The sequence below is a fragment of the Carcharodon carcharias genome, chromosome 16, assembly GCF_017639515.1.
Source record: "Carcharodon carcharias isolate sCarCar2 chromosome 16, sCarCar2.pri, whole genome shotgun sequence".
Taxonomy (NCBI): domain Eukaryota; kingdom Metazoa; phylum Chordata; class Chondrichthyes; order Lamniformes; family Lamnidae; genus Carcharodon; species Carcharodon carcharias.
In genome coordinates this window covers 10324212-10339171 of record NC_054482.1, presented here as the reverse complement: position 1 = coordinate 10339171, position 14960 = coordinate 10324212, and the positions used below count along the sequence as shown (strand labels likewise).

The 14960-nt window shown below is 42.0% G+C and overlaps 1 protein-coding gene across 3 annotated transcripts in view; it reads left to right on the top strand.

Annotated features, from left to right (window-relative positions):
- acot11a (acyl-CoA thioesterase 11a) overlaps positions 1 to 14960 on the top strand; it is a 107097-nt gene that overhangs the window by 22618 nt on the left and 69519 nt on the right. For all 3 annotated transcript variants that reach the window (XM_041208123.1, XM_041208121.1, XM_041208122.1), the window contains exons 3-4: positions 1763 to 1965; positions 9660 to 9729. In XM_041208123.1, coding sequence (XP_041064057.1) covers positions 1776 to 1965; positions 9660 to 9729 — 260 coding nt within the window. In that variant the 5' untranslated portion in view covers positions 1763 to 1775. The remainder of the gene's footprint in view (positions 1 to 1762; positions 1966 to 9659; positions 9730 to 14960) is intronic.

The window sequence follows — 14960 nt, the reverse complement described above, 5'->3', positions numbered from 1 at the left end:
AATGGCTGAATATTTCTGCCAAGTGGAAACTGCAACCAAACCCATACAAGTCCATCATCTCTGCATTCCACACAACACTAAATGTCACCTCTGTGGAGAAAATGTATGCATGACCCGATTCCCAACTATCTTGGAGTGACCCTTGACTGCTCCCTAACTTACCATCACCACTTCTGAAAGACTGCCAAAAAGACATGAGTGAATATCATCCGCAAGCTCGCCAGCACAAACTGGGATGCAAAAACCACCATCCTTTGTGCTTCTGCCATAGCTCTGGTCTTCTCAACAGCTGAGTACTGTGTACCTGTATGGGCCTCAAGTTGTCACATTAAACTCATGACACACAACTTCACTCAGTAATGAGGATAATCTCCGGAACTCTGAGATCAATTCCAGTTCACTGGTTACCAATCCTGTCAAATATCGCCCCTCCCTCCATTCGACAGGATGCAGCAAGACACAAAGAAATAACTCCTATAAGCAGCAACTTGGACCTCCCTATTTATAGAGAATTTCAAAATGCCACACCTTACCATATGGCTCTACAAAACTCCCTCTGCACACAAATCGAATATCTCCAACTCCATAACACTGATGAAACATGGAGGAAGGTTTGGGCAGAAAACACCCTTATAATAAACACCAACCCAACATCTCAACAACCAGACTTCAATCACTGCTGGAGCAGGTGGACAACCCTCAATAGAATACGGATTGGACATGGCTGATGTGGCCACCTGATGTACAAGTGGCACCTCAAAACCTCACCTGGCTATGACTGCGGAAACCCTGACCAAATCATGGAGCACATAAAGACATCTTGGCCCCCGACTTAAGTTTGAGGGCGACATCCTGGAGTTACACTTGCTCTCCAGCAGGGCATTGGTCTGGTTAGGGAACTTGACATTAAAACTGTGATGACAGCTTCTGCTTCTAAAGCCATATGAAAGAAGAAGACTGACAAGCTGATTTATTACCTATCCCTTGTTGCCTTTAAGAAGGTGAGACTGAGTTTTCTTACCGAACCACTGCAATCTATATAGTGTGGGTACTTCCATAGTGCTATCAGGTAGGAAGTTCCAAACCTTACTAGTGCTGTAGTGACAGCCATGTAGTTTCAGGTGTGTACTTTTTTAAAAAATAAAATAAATTTATCATGGTATTTATTCAGAAACTCCACTCCCAGTCGTCAACAAACTGAACAGCCAAATTCTTAGTAATAAAAACATTATGTGGCATGTGGTCATTGCTCCTCTGATACTGTTTTCTCTCATTCAGCCAAAGCTGCAATTACACCATTCTGAATGCTGCATGTGGCCTCACAAATGTTGAAATCAAAGCAGTTCCCATGGTCCCTTCCTCTGATTCATTCTTTCCCAAGACTTGTAACCTGTGAAATTTCTGACGTTCCTCCTCCAACCTTCTTTCAACAATCTAAAGGCTTTTAAAACACCTGATTACTCCTATTTCTTGATTCACTTCACCTTTTTTCCTACCCTAGTTTCATACCTGGTGGTGGTGTGCACCTGGGGCCATTGCCCTTCAAACACATTTCTCAATTTAACAAACACAAGATTATGGCAAATGAAACGATCTGATGGTGAACATGTGAACTTCAAGTGCTGCTGCCCTCTGTAATCACTTGGAATTAATGATTGTGGTCTCCTGTTGCTAGGATCCTGGAATACTATTATTGTTGTGCCTCACTTTTGTATATTTTCCTGAAACCTAGTTGATCCTGCAAATTTTGCCCCTTTCCTAGGATTCTTGTATTAATGATGGCAGACACCAAAGAATTGGAGATACTCGAGGAGCCCCTCTTTATTTTGGAAAACGGGGATGTATACATAAACCTAACGGAAGTAAAAATGAGTCAGCTTGTTCTGCCTTGTCACGCCGACCACCGTGGAGACCTGAGCGTAGGGCAACTACTGAAATGGATGGACACTACAGCCTGTCTATCTGGTGAGCTGCATTATTTGCCAAATCTGATTTTGTAGACGATCACATTGACAGCTGCCTATAAAGGAAAAGGATGATCTTGAGTTAAAATACTTATAAAATCACAGAATATTTACAGCTTAAGAGAATCCATTTGACCCATCAAATCTCTGCCAGTATTTTCTTCACCAAAGACATTATGCAATAAATCAAAGATCCTGCTTGTTCCTCATATATACGTTTTCTGAAGAAATGATATGACCTTTTTGAAGAATTTATAGATTCTGCTTCAATAATGATTTGTGGCAGAACATTTCTCATTCCAGGAAGCCTCTCTCTGTGTAAAAATAAACACTTCCTTTTAATTGTGATTATCTTAAATTTGTTACCATCTTGCCAAGTAACATTCTATTGTTGTTATCGTTTATCCTGTCACATCCTTTTATATTCTTAAAGATCTCTATCAGGCCACCCTTAAATTTCCAACTCCAGTTTCTCCAGCCTCTCTTTGTGACTGTTACCCCTCATCCCTGGTAACATGCTCATGAGCCTTCACTGCACTTTTTCCATTGTTTTTCTATCCTTGCTTTAATGGGATTCCTAAAGCCGTATGCAATAAACTAAATGTGCCCTAAGATCTTGTACAAATTTAATGTTACCTCCTTACTTTTGTTTTCTGTACCTCTAGATAAGAATTCTGTTTGTGCCACAGTTGACTTGTGCTACTCCCTTGAATGACTTGTATATTTATGCACTTCAGAAGATCCTTCTTTTCTTCTACTTCATTTAAAATGTTGCCATTTATCATGTGCAGTTTCTACATTGAACTGCGCCTCCTCTTTGACCATCCTGCTAGAATACTTACTTGGGATTGATTTATTCACTTTGAAGTTGCTCCCTCAATTAAAGGAGCACAATCTACTTAATTAACATTGCAATCAAGCTGCCTAATTTTAAAATGGCAAAATCTGCACAACCCCGAATTCCTCCAGCAGGTTTATAACACTGCTGCCAAATGCTGTTTCGATCAAACTCATTTCTTTACTTTCTGTCTCAGCAAAAATGAACTTTGGCACCATCAAACAGTTCAAGGTTACTCTTTGCTGCATTATTTAAAAGTAGGAGATATCTTTGCTGTATGGTTGTTATGATCTAGAATTCATTGCCTGAAAGAGTGATGGGAGAAGATCCAATAGTAACCTTCAAAAGGGAATTGCATATGTACAATATTTGAAAAGTGAAAATTTTGCTGGGCTATGGGGAAAGATCAGGGAAATGGGACAAATTGGAGAGCTCTATCAAAGATTTGGGATAGGCAAGGTGGGCCAAATGGCCTCCTCTTCCATGGTGTGCTATCCTTTCTGGGGAACCTGCTATTTCATATCTGTGATACCTGGAGTTGTTCCAATGATTCATGTTGTGGAATGACTCATTATATGTTCATTTTTATGCAAGTCAGGCTTTGTCTGGGCTGGCCAATTTCAATGCATCAAAGTTAGGGAAAATTCAATAACAGTTGAGCAACACCAAGTGCTTGGCCAGTAGCTTAACAGCGTGTGGTATTCAAATATGCACTCTGTTCGCTCTCTTCTATTCCTCTCTTACCTTTCCACTCCCAGTGTTATGGTGCTGCATACAGGTCTGTGCTGCAGAGTGACGCCAACAGCATGGATTCAATTCCCGTACCAGCTAAGGTCATCCATAAAGGCCCCGCCTTCTCAACCTCACATCCCACCTGAGATGTGGTGGCCCTCAAGTTAAGCTCACCACCAGTCATGTCTCTCTAATGAGAAAGGAGCCTATGGTCCTCTGGGACTATAGTGACTGTCACTTCTCTCTGAGAAAGAGAATTCCACAGACTGACAACTGTCTGAGTGAAAACATTTCTTCTGATCACCATCTTAAGTAGAAGACCCCTTATTTTTAAACTGTGTCCCCAAGTTCAAGGCTCCCCCACAAAGGGAAGCATCTCTCAGCATCCACCCTGTCAAATCCTGTCAGGATCTTATATGTTTCAATAAGATCACCTCTCAATCTTCTAGTTTTCCAATGGATGCAGGCCCAAACTGTCCACCTTTTCCTCATAAGATAACCCCTTCATCCCAGGAATCAGTCAAGTGAACCTTCTCTGAACTGCTTCTAATGCAATTATATCCCTTCTCAAGTAAGGAGATCAGTACTCCAGATTTGGTCTCACTAATTCCCTGAACAGCTGCAGTAAAATTTCTGTACTTTTATGTTCCATTCTCCTTGCAATAAATGACAACATTCCATTTGCCTTCCTAATCACTTGCTGTACCTGAATACTAACTTTTTGTGATTCATCTACCAGACACTCCAATCGCTCTGTACTGCAGAGTTTTGCAATCTCTCTCCATTTAAATAATATATTACTTTTCTATTCTTCCTGCCAAAGTGAATGAGTTCACATTTTCCCACATATACTCCATCTGCCAATTTTTTGCCCACTCACTTCACCTATCTAAATCCCTTTGTGGACTCTTTTGTGTCCTTCTCACAATTTACATTCTTACCTATCTTGGTGTCATTGGCAAATTTAGAAACCATACCTTTGGTCCCTTCATCTGAGTCATTGATATAGATTATAAATATTGGAGGCCCCAGCACTGATCCCTGTGGCACTCCACTAGTTACAACTTGCCAACCAATTTAGTGCCCATCCCAAATTGCTCTGTGGTATTAAGAACCAACCCTGAATAGTGTGGCATTGGGGCAAGATTGGGTAGGGATGTCAAGGCCTCTTTTTCTAAAGGACATTAATGAACCAATTAGATCTTTATGACAATCCAGCAACTTTCAGGGTAATTTCTAGTACTGCACTCCATCTCCCAATGCCAAAAAAAAGACTAGTTAATAAATATTTTGAGAGAATTTTCTGTTTTTATTGCTTATTTTCAACATTTGCCGTTTTTATCTTTTTAATTCCATCAATGTGGGTCAGACGATGAATCCTGGGTGAAGAGACATTTGCGTACGATGGATAGGGCCTCAGACAAGGTATACAGGGGATCTAACAGTAGGAGACGGGAAAGACTTCAACAAGCAAGGAGGGGTTGCAGCTTGACTAGCCAACATAGTAGAGTGATTCATGCTGAATCATTACGACAAAAGAGCAGAAACAGGAATCCCTATGACCGAGAGATTTTTGTAATGGCTAACAAGTTAGGGGGATACAGAGCTAAACAGAAGGAGTTGGATAGTTGGAGGGATTTTGGTAGTTTTCAGGGGTCCCAAATGGGGGTCAGCTCACATGATCACAAAATAGTATGGGTCTGAGGTTACTTTGCACCAACACTCGTATTTAGAAAGTGTTATCCCCATCACAGTCAGTTGGGCCAGGTCCTCGCAAAAAATCAAGATGCAGTTGCTTTCAAAGATGAGGCAGAGCAGCAGCAAAGTCTAATTGGACAATTAAATTGGCTGGGCACACAGATGAGGCCAGATGCAAGTTTAGACATTCTCGAACTGAGCACTGTAATGAAACAGCCCAAGGTCCAGGACATCTTACAGGCAAACAAAGCATTTTAAAAAGATGGTGAAATATGCACTGAAATTTCCATCTTTGGGTGACCCTAAGGATATAAAATTGATTGAGTTCAGCGATGCCTCTCACACAAACTCTTTTGGTGAGTTTTCCAGTGCACTGGGTTTCATACTATTGCTTGTGGGTGAAAATGGGAAGTGTTCTCTCTTGGCTTGCAAAGTCAAGAAAATAAGGTTGAGAGCATCCTAGCTGCAGAGACTCTCGCAGGAGTAGAGGCGGTTGACATGGCATTCTTTTTACCTAAAACGTTAGGGGAAATACTACATGGGGAAATGACAAAGGAAATGTCCCAGTAGAATGTTACATTGACAATCGATCCCTTTGGGATAACATACACTGCACAGAGATTGAGAGTGGAAAAACGATTATGAATTGATACCGCAAGTCTAAAACAAATGGTGGAGAAAAAGGAATCCTCTAAGCTCCAGTGAAAAAATACAAGCCATTAGTTATCAGATCGGTTCACCAAAAGGAATGCTTGTAGTGAAAAAAAATTGTTAGCAGTATTAGTTTTGAAAATGTGTGATTTATTTCTGTCTTCATTTTTTTGTTGTGAAAAGAAAATGCACTTGTTTTTTCCTTAGAAGCGAATCTGTTAATGCTGGAATTGTGTTGCAATATATGCTTTAAGTTGGTAATTAAGAGCAGCTGTCCCCAATTGGGGAAGTATTAAGACTTCATTACAAGAGAATAAAAATGTGTTCACACAGGGTGGTGGGCAGAGGGAACTGGAAGAGTCTGTGTATTTACTCTGCAGTCTTGGAAATAAACCTGTCTTAAGGTACAGGCTGGCTTCTGACTCATTCTTTCCTCAACATATGATTAATGGAGTTTAACAGAAGGAATCAGGGTGAGGCAGGGCTGTGGAGAGCTTTGTAGATGGAAGTTTAAATTTGATATGTCGAGGGATGGGGAGTCAGTGTGGGCAATGAGAACATGGTGGTAAGCGGATTTGGTACAGGGTGGGTGCAGAGATTTGCTTGATTTAATGTTTATGGTGGTTTGCGGTTGGAGGAACAAAAAGGACAATTGTGTAGGGAAAATTGACTAGAGATGATGAAGGAGTGGCAATGTGACTAAGATAAGAGCAAAGGTAGGCAATGTTGCAAAAGTTGTAAATAGGTAGGCTGCCTTCCGTCTCATAAGACGATGATTTACTCTGATGGTCAACTGTGTTAAACCTTGCCTGGTGTGGCTCAGGAGTCTCTGCCACATTTGCTGTGGAGGAAGGCAGTGGACTGTTTAAGTAGCTAGGATATGAGGTTTAAGATTCAGCTGTGGGCTAGTGCCAAGGCTATTTAGGCTCTACTAAATTAAGAGAGAGGAAGAAAGTGTGTCTTTGTTTAATACTACCTTCTTTCAGGTTCTTGGGGGTCTCCAGTATGTAAATTTTAATCCTTATGCAGATGGTGAATATTCTGATAAAGCAATGTATATACATCAAGGAAGTAGTCCACTTCATTCATGTAGGATTGGCTGATGCATGGGTTAGACACAGCCCTATTACTTTTTGGGATATTAGTTTGTATTCAACTTCAGCTGATGGGATGAGGTTTCTTTTGATGGCTGGCTGTAATGATCTTAGAAATTAAAGCTTGGATTTTCATCGAGTCGGGATGACTCAGGAGCCCTTTAAAAATGGCAGCCGGGACCTGATTCTGGGATTCCCACCCCATGCCTGGGCTTAAGATTTTCATTAGGGTCTTTTAAGAGTGCGGCTGACGCTCCCAACCTGACCGGCTTTGTTGTGGAGATAGGCATGTCCTACTTCTCTGCAATTTTCATGTAGTTGGGCCAACTTTTTAAAGAGCTGTGGTTCACAGCCTATCAGAAATGTCATGAGCCATAGTTTGCATGAGGAAACCTTTTAAAAGGTAAGTTCAAAGGTCACCTTCATGCCCCCTATGCCAAGCTATGGCACTTCCATAGGCACACTACACACTGCATAGAACCAATGACCCTCTTGTGACAATAAGATGTGTAAAAAAAAAGCTTTTAAAAATAACTAATTCATTATAACATTCCTCAATGTTTAAAAAAAATCTCTTCAGGATAATAAAAGTGTCAATTATCTTGACCCTTTTGAAGTTTCTATAGCTGAAACTGCAACCACTTGAAACCTCTTTATCTTGTGTAAATAAATATTGTGTGATTGACAACAGAGATCAGAGAGCCAGAGTTGTCAAATCAAGCAATTTTTTTCTCTGGGATTCAGGTGTTTCAACAGACTAATGGGTTTCTGGGCTTTCAGCCAAGCCTCCTCATGTATTCTTGGTTGAGTGCACAGGCATCAATTAGGGTACTAAAATACCTGAGCCTCAGATAAAACTTTGCTTGATTGACAGCTCTGGCTATCTGATCTCTGCTGTCAATTTTTACAATGCTTATTTGCACAAGTTAAAGAGATTTCAAGTACTTTCAGTTTCAGCTATTAAAACTTTAAAGGGTCGGGATGATTGACATTTTTATTGCCCTGTCATAAAAAGGACTTATATTTTAACATAGTGGAAAGTTATGAATGAATATCTTTTTTTCAAAGATGTTTTACGCTCTGTTGTCATAGAAAACAGCAGGTGGGCTTACTTAGCTGGAGATGTGGTGCCCACACTTCTTGCAAAGAAGTGCAGCCCAGAGAGATGTTTTGTTTTGCGAGTTAGAGCTAAATTAGTTTAAAAGTATTCAGTGAACCATGAAAGGCTACGCCATCACTGAGATAGGTGTAGCTTAAGAAGGTTCTTTAGTTTCAGTTTATCTGTGTGTTTGCTGGGAGAGGGAGTTAGTTGCAGTTTGGACCTTGTGTGGTTCACAACTCAGAAAGAAGTCTGGGAGCTGATACAGACTCCAGGCAGTTAAAGTGAAGACCTAGGGAGCTGGGAATGTGGGAAGGTCAGTGGTTCTGTGCCAGGCAGTTGGGGCTCAGAAAAGCTCTGGGAGCCATTTATAACTTGATGCTGCCAGGAGGCTGGAATTTGGAGAAACCCGGGGCAGTGCCAGCTTAGTGAAGCTAGCGGTCTACGCAAGAGTTAGAAGTGTGCTGGTAGATAGAGGCGGGAATGCAGCTTTGTAAATCCCATGGCAAGCAGCCTCAGGAGAAGAGATTGAACCACCGGGAGATTGAACCACCAGGAGGTGAGCAGTCATTGAGGGAGTTCAAGCTGAAGCAGCTTTTGAGGGAATTTAGATGCTTGATCTTTGAAAATGAGGACTTGAAGCCCCTCGTGAGTGAGACAGAATTTTAATGAAATTTTGTGACTCAAGGTGGTCACTAATGTCTGGGTGGGTTGCTGAGAAAACCATAGAATCTTTCTTGGTTGTATCTGCTATTTAATGTGCAGTGTGGTGTGTTTGACCATAGTTTGCCCGTTATTTCATGTCTACCTTATGGGTATAAGATGGATATTGTAAATTGTTTTACTTTTTTGACTTTGTATAGTAAAGTTTATTTTGTTTGTTTAAATCTGTGGAATTTTGTGGCTTTATTTTCCTTGTGGACAACTGGGCTTTCAAACTTGGTCTACTTTAAACAAAAAGCTACTAGTCCCTAACCAAGTCATAACACTGCCTTGACTTCTAATTTGTCTTTGGATTCCACCTTCATGTTGCATCTCATATACATAGTCACCCATATCAAAGCCTCCATGAGTAATTGTAAATTATGTCAATTATATCAAACCATAGTGAGGGTATTTGGCTGATAACTGACATCAGCTTTGCTCTTGCATTCTGATCATATCCAGGCCAGCAGACTTTTATATAGTATATTAAGTCTCAGAGTCTTCATACTTATAACTCTGGAGATGTGATAAGAGAATTAATTAATTTATGATCTTAGCGTCAATACTGCTGCCTATATTTTTGATAGACTGTATAGTGCATAACATTCTTATGTACAAACACTGGCTTGAGAATCACAAGTTCATTACTTCCTCAAGGAGGTTTTAGACATTGTCGATTTCTGGAATGTCAAGCTGCAGAAAACTGTTGTGGTATCCAGGGTCAAGCCATGATTGTTCAATGGAGATAAAATATTCTGATGCAGGGTAATATCCTGATATTCCTACAAAAGATTAATGTTTTATTCTTGGGTTTTAAATGTAATATATTGTCTTGATATAATGTTATTTCTCTTTTGTTTTCCCCCCACCACCTGAAGCGGAAAGGCATGCAAACTGCCCCTGTGTTACTGTCTCAGTGGATGACATTGACTTTGAGCATACACTCAGGTAGTGATTCCACTTGCCTCCATTCTATTGTATCTATGATTGCATTCTTATAATTGTGGGAAAATATGGTTTGTTTTAAAAATGTACCTAGTGTGTTGCCATCACAAGTTTACATTCACACCTTTTGAAATGAAGAATGCATCCACAGCTGGTCGATTCACTTCTGAATGGGCCTGGGGTTACACCTTTGCATGCGTGCATGAGTTGGAGCTCACCTAGGAGAGTGATTTAAGACACAAAAGCTGAAAGGTAGAAAAGACACAAATGTGTAACACCCCCAACCAAACCAATGAGCAGTCCATGGTTTAGAATGCACTTTGCTGTTCTTCTCTGTCAGCAAGCTGGACAAAGCAGCCTTTGTGGTGCCAGCATGCGGTGTAGAGTCCACGTATAAGCAGTCTCCCAGTGGATTTGTAAAGTACACAATGCTGACTCATAGCTCCTATTGCTGTGAAAGCTTCTAACACATGGTATGGTGTAAATTTGCTGCTGTTGGTGTGTGCACATCTTGTAAATTAGCATTTCAGTAGTCCATTCCACACATAAGAGTAAAGTATGAATTGGACGAGTTGTGGCGTGATCTATGAATGTCTGAAAATAAGATTCAAGCCTTAATAACTTATTCTAATTTAAATTGTTCAATAATTATATGGTAAATATAATTATAACTTGCAGCGTGCAAATTGGCTGCCACATTTCCTTACATTACAACAGAAACTATACTTCAAATACTTTGGCTGTAAAGCGTTTTGGGACATTCTGAGGTGGTAAAAGGTGTATAAATGTAAGTATTTATTTTCTTTTCAGCTGGGCTGTTCAGTGAGTTTTAGGTTCATGAGGTAGCTGAAAGTTGTGCAGTTTGGTATTGACAGAAGTGTGCTGAACTTGATTTTCATTATGTTAAATAATGTCCATGTAATTTTTTTTAGTAAATCTGGATGATGTACAGCATACATTGTATGGCAAAATTACATTAAGTTGTTTTGTTATACCAGATCTCCTGTGGTATTTGCATGGCAAGTTGGAAAATGAAATCTCTATTTCCTCTTCTGTCATGTTGCTCGTTCCTCTTTGTTTCTCTCTTGTGCACTTGTGTTTGTTTTTCTTTTGATTCTGGCCTCTCTACTGTTCTGATTCTTCCTTTATTTTCACACAGAATCACAGTGCAGAAGAGGCCCTTCAGCCCATCGAGTCTGCACTGACATGTGAGAAACACCTGACCTACCTACATAATCCCACTTACCAGCACTTGCACAGAATCCCATAGCCTTGAATGTTATGATGTGCCAAGTGCTCATCCAGGTACTTTTTAAAGGATGTGAGGCAACCCGCCTCTACCACCCTCCCAGGCAGTGCATTCCAGACTGTCACCACCCTCTGGGTAAAAAGGTTTTTCCTTACATCCCCCTCTAAACCTCCTGCCCCTCACCTTGAGCTTATGTCCCCTTGTGACTGACCCTTCAACTAAGGGGAACAGCTGCTCCCTATCCACCCTGTCCATGCCCCTCATAATCTTGTACATCTCAATCAGGTCGCCCCCCTCAGTCTTCTCTGTGCTAACGAAAACAACCCAAGTCTATCCAACCTCTCTTCATAACTTAAATGTTTCATTCCAGGCAACATCCTGGTGAATCTCCCCTGCACCCCCTCCAGTGCAATCACATCCTTCCTATAATGTGGCGACCAGGACTGCACACAGTACTCCAGCCGTAGCCTCATTAAGGTTCTATACAACTCCATCATGACCTCCCTACTTTTGTAATCTATGCCTCGATTGATAAAGGCAAGTGTCCCATATGCCTTTTTCACCACCCCACTAACATGCCCCTCTGCCTACAGAGATCTATGGACACACACGCCAAGGTCTCTTTGTTCCTCAGAACTTCCTAGTGTCATGCCGTTCATTGAATACTTCCTTGTGAAATTACTCCTTCCAAAGTGTATCCCTCACACTTTTCAGGATTAAATTCCATCTGCCACTTATCTGCCCATTTGACCATCCCGTCTATCTCTTCCTGTAGCCCAAGACACTCAACCTCACTGTTAACCACCCGGCCAATCTTTGTATCATCCGCAAACTTACTAATCCTACCCCCCACGTAGTCACCTATGTCGTTTTTATAAATGACAACGGGGACCGAGCACAGATCCCTGTGGTAGGTACGCCACTGGACATTGGTTTCCCTTCATGAAAGCATCCTTCTGTCATCAACCTCTGCCTCCTACAACTAAGCCAATTTTGAATCCACCTTATCAAATTACCCTGTATCCCATGTGCATTTGCCTTCTTTATAAGTCTCCTATGTGGGACCTTGTCAAAGGCTTTGCTGAAATCCATGTAAACTACATCAACTACACTACCCTCATCTACACACCTGATCACCTCCTCAAAAAAACCAATCAAATTTGTTAGGCATGACCTCCCTCTGAGAAAGCCATGCTAACTATCCTTGATCAAACCTTGCCTCTCCAAGTGGAGGTAGATACTCTCCTTCAGAACTTTCTCCAATAGTTTCCCTACCACTGACGTGAGACTCACTGGCCTGTAGTTCCCTGGCTTATCTCTACAACCCTTCTTAAATAACGGAACCACATTAACTGTTCTCCAGTCCTAAGGCTCCCCCATGGCCAGAAAAGAATTAAAAATTTGGGTCAGAGCCCCTGCGATCTCCTCCCTTGCCTCCCTCAGCAGTCTGGGACACAAATCATCTGGACCTAGAGATTTGTCCACTTTTAAGCCTGCCAACACCTCCAATACCTTGTCACTCCCTATATCAATTTGCTTAAGAACCTCGCAGTCTCTCTCCCCGAGTTCGATACCTTCATCCTCATTCTCTTGGGTGAAGACGGATGTGAAGTATTCATTCAACACTCTAACGCTGTCCTCTGGCTCCACCCATAGATTGCCCCCTTGGTCCCTTATGGGCCCTACTTTTTCCCTGGTTATCCTCTTCCCATTGATATCCTTATAGAATATCTTGGGATTTTCCCTACTTTTACCAGCCAGAGCTTTCTCATATCCCCTCTTTGCTCTCCTAATTGCTTTCTTAAGCTCCACCCTGCACTTTCTGTACTCCACTGATTTGCTTTCCTTGTACCTGCTAAAAAGCCTCTCTTTTCCTTCTCATCGTAACCTGAATACATGGTTCTCTGGGCTTGTTACTCCTTCCTATCACCCTAGAGGGAACATGTTGAGCCTGTACCCTCCCCGTTTCCTTTTTGAACACCTCCCACTGTTCCGCTGTAGATTTTCCCACAAGTAGCTGTTCCCACTCTACCTTGGCCAGATCCTGTCTTATTTTGCTAAAATCCACTCTCCACAATCCAGAACATGTTTTTGTAACTTGTTGATTTCTTTGTCCATAACAAACTTAAACTGTACCATGTTGTGGTTGTTATCGCTAAAATGCTCCCCCACCTCAGCCACCTGTCTGGCTTCATTCCCCAGAATTAGGTCCAGCAGTGCGCCATCCCTTGTTGGACCCTCTACATATTGACCTAAAAAGTTCTCCTGTACACATTTCAAGAAATCCACTCCATGCAAGCCCCTAACACTGTCTATCCCAATTAATGTTGGGAAAGTTGAAATCACCTTATATAATTACCCTATCGTTATTGTTTTTACACACCTCCACAAATTGGGCACACATTTGCTCCTCAATTTCCCGCTGACTATCTGGGAGTCTATAATAAACACCTAACAATGTGGCTGCCCCTTTTTTATTCCTAAGCTCTACCCACAAAGCTTCATTCGATGCCCCCTCCAAGATATCATCTCTCCTTACTGCAGTAACTGACTCCTTAACTAATAATGCCATGCCTCCTCCTCTTTTACCCCCTCCCCTGTCTCACCTGAAGATTCTATATCCCGGAACGCTGAGCTGCCAATCCTGCCCTTCCCTCAACCACATCTCAGTGATGGCTACTATATCACAATTCCATGTGTCAATCCTCACCTTTAACTCATCCATTTTATCTGTAATACTCCTGGCATTAAAGTAGAGGCCATGCAGCCTTGCCTTACTCCCTTGTTGGACCCTCTACATATTGATCTAAAAAGTTCTCCTGTACACATTTCAAGAAATCCACTCCGTCCAAGCCTCTAACACTGTCTATCCCAATTAATGTTGGGAAAGTTGAAATCACTGAATATATCACTGAAATCTCACAAAAAGACCTTAAACTATAAGCCATTAAAGTAGTAAATACCTTACCCACTACTCATCAGTGATTCCTTTCCCTTGTAGCCTCTACTGCTGCAGCAGGGCAAGACCCATGCTCTGAAGATTTAAAAAGTTGATTAGCAAGGAAAAATGCAGCTGTACTCCTTCTGACTTGATTGTTTTACTGTATTATGATGTGTCCCTATTCTGCTAACATTCTGTGTCCCCTCCCCCTGCTGAATTAGCTTAAACTCCTCCCAACAGCACATGCAAACCTGCCCACAAGGATGTTAGTCCCACTCTGGTTCAGATGTAGGCCGTCCCGCTTGTACAGGTCCCACCTTCCCCAGAAACAGTCCCAGTGATCCAGAAATCTAAAACCCTCCCTCCTGCACCAACTCTTAAACCACATATTCATCTGTGCTAGTCTCCTATTTCTGAGCTCGCTAGCACATGGCACTGGGAGTAATCCAGAGATTACAACCTGAGAGGTTTTGCTTTTTAGTCTACTGCCTAACTCCCTGAATTCTTGATGCAAGACCCAATCCCTCTTTCTACCTGTGTCATTGGTACCAACATGTACCATGACCTCTTATCACTCTCCCCCTTCAGGATGCCCTGCAGCCGTTCAGTGACATCCCGGACCCTGGCACCAGGGAGGCAACATACCATCTTGGAGTCACGTTGACGTCCACAGTAGCACCTATTTGTTCCTCTGACTATAAGTCCCTTGTTACTATTGTTCTTCCTCCCTTCCTCCCCTCCTGTCCAGACAGGCTGCTTGTGATGCCAGAAGGTTGGCTCTGTCCGCACTCCCTGGAGGAACCAGCGCCCTCATTAGCCTCAAAATGGAATACCGATTTGTGAGCGGGACCCCAGGGGACTCCTGAACTCCCTGCCTGTTTCTCTTGGACTGCCTGGTGGTCACCCATTCCCTTCCTTCCTCAAGTCCCTTCATCTTCGGTGTGACCACCTCTCTAAACGTGCTATCCACAATGCTCTCAGACTCGCGGATGCTCCACAGTGTCCCCAGCTGCCGTTCCAGCTCTGAAACCCGATCTTCCAGGA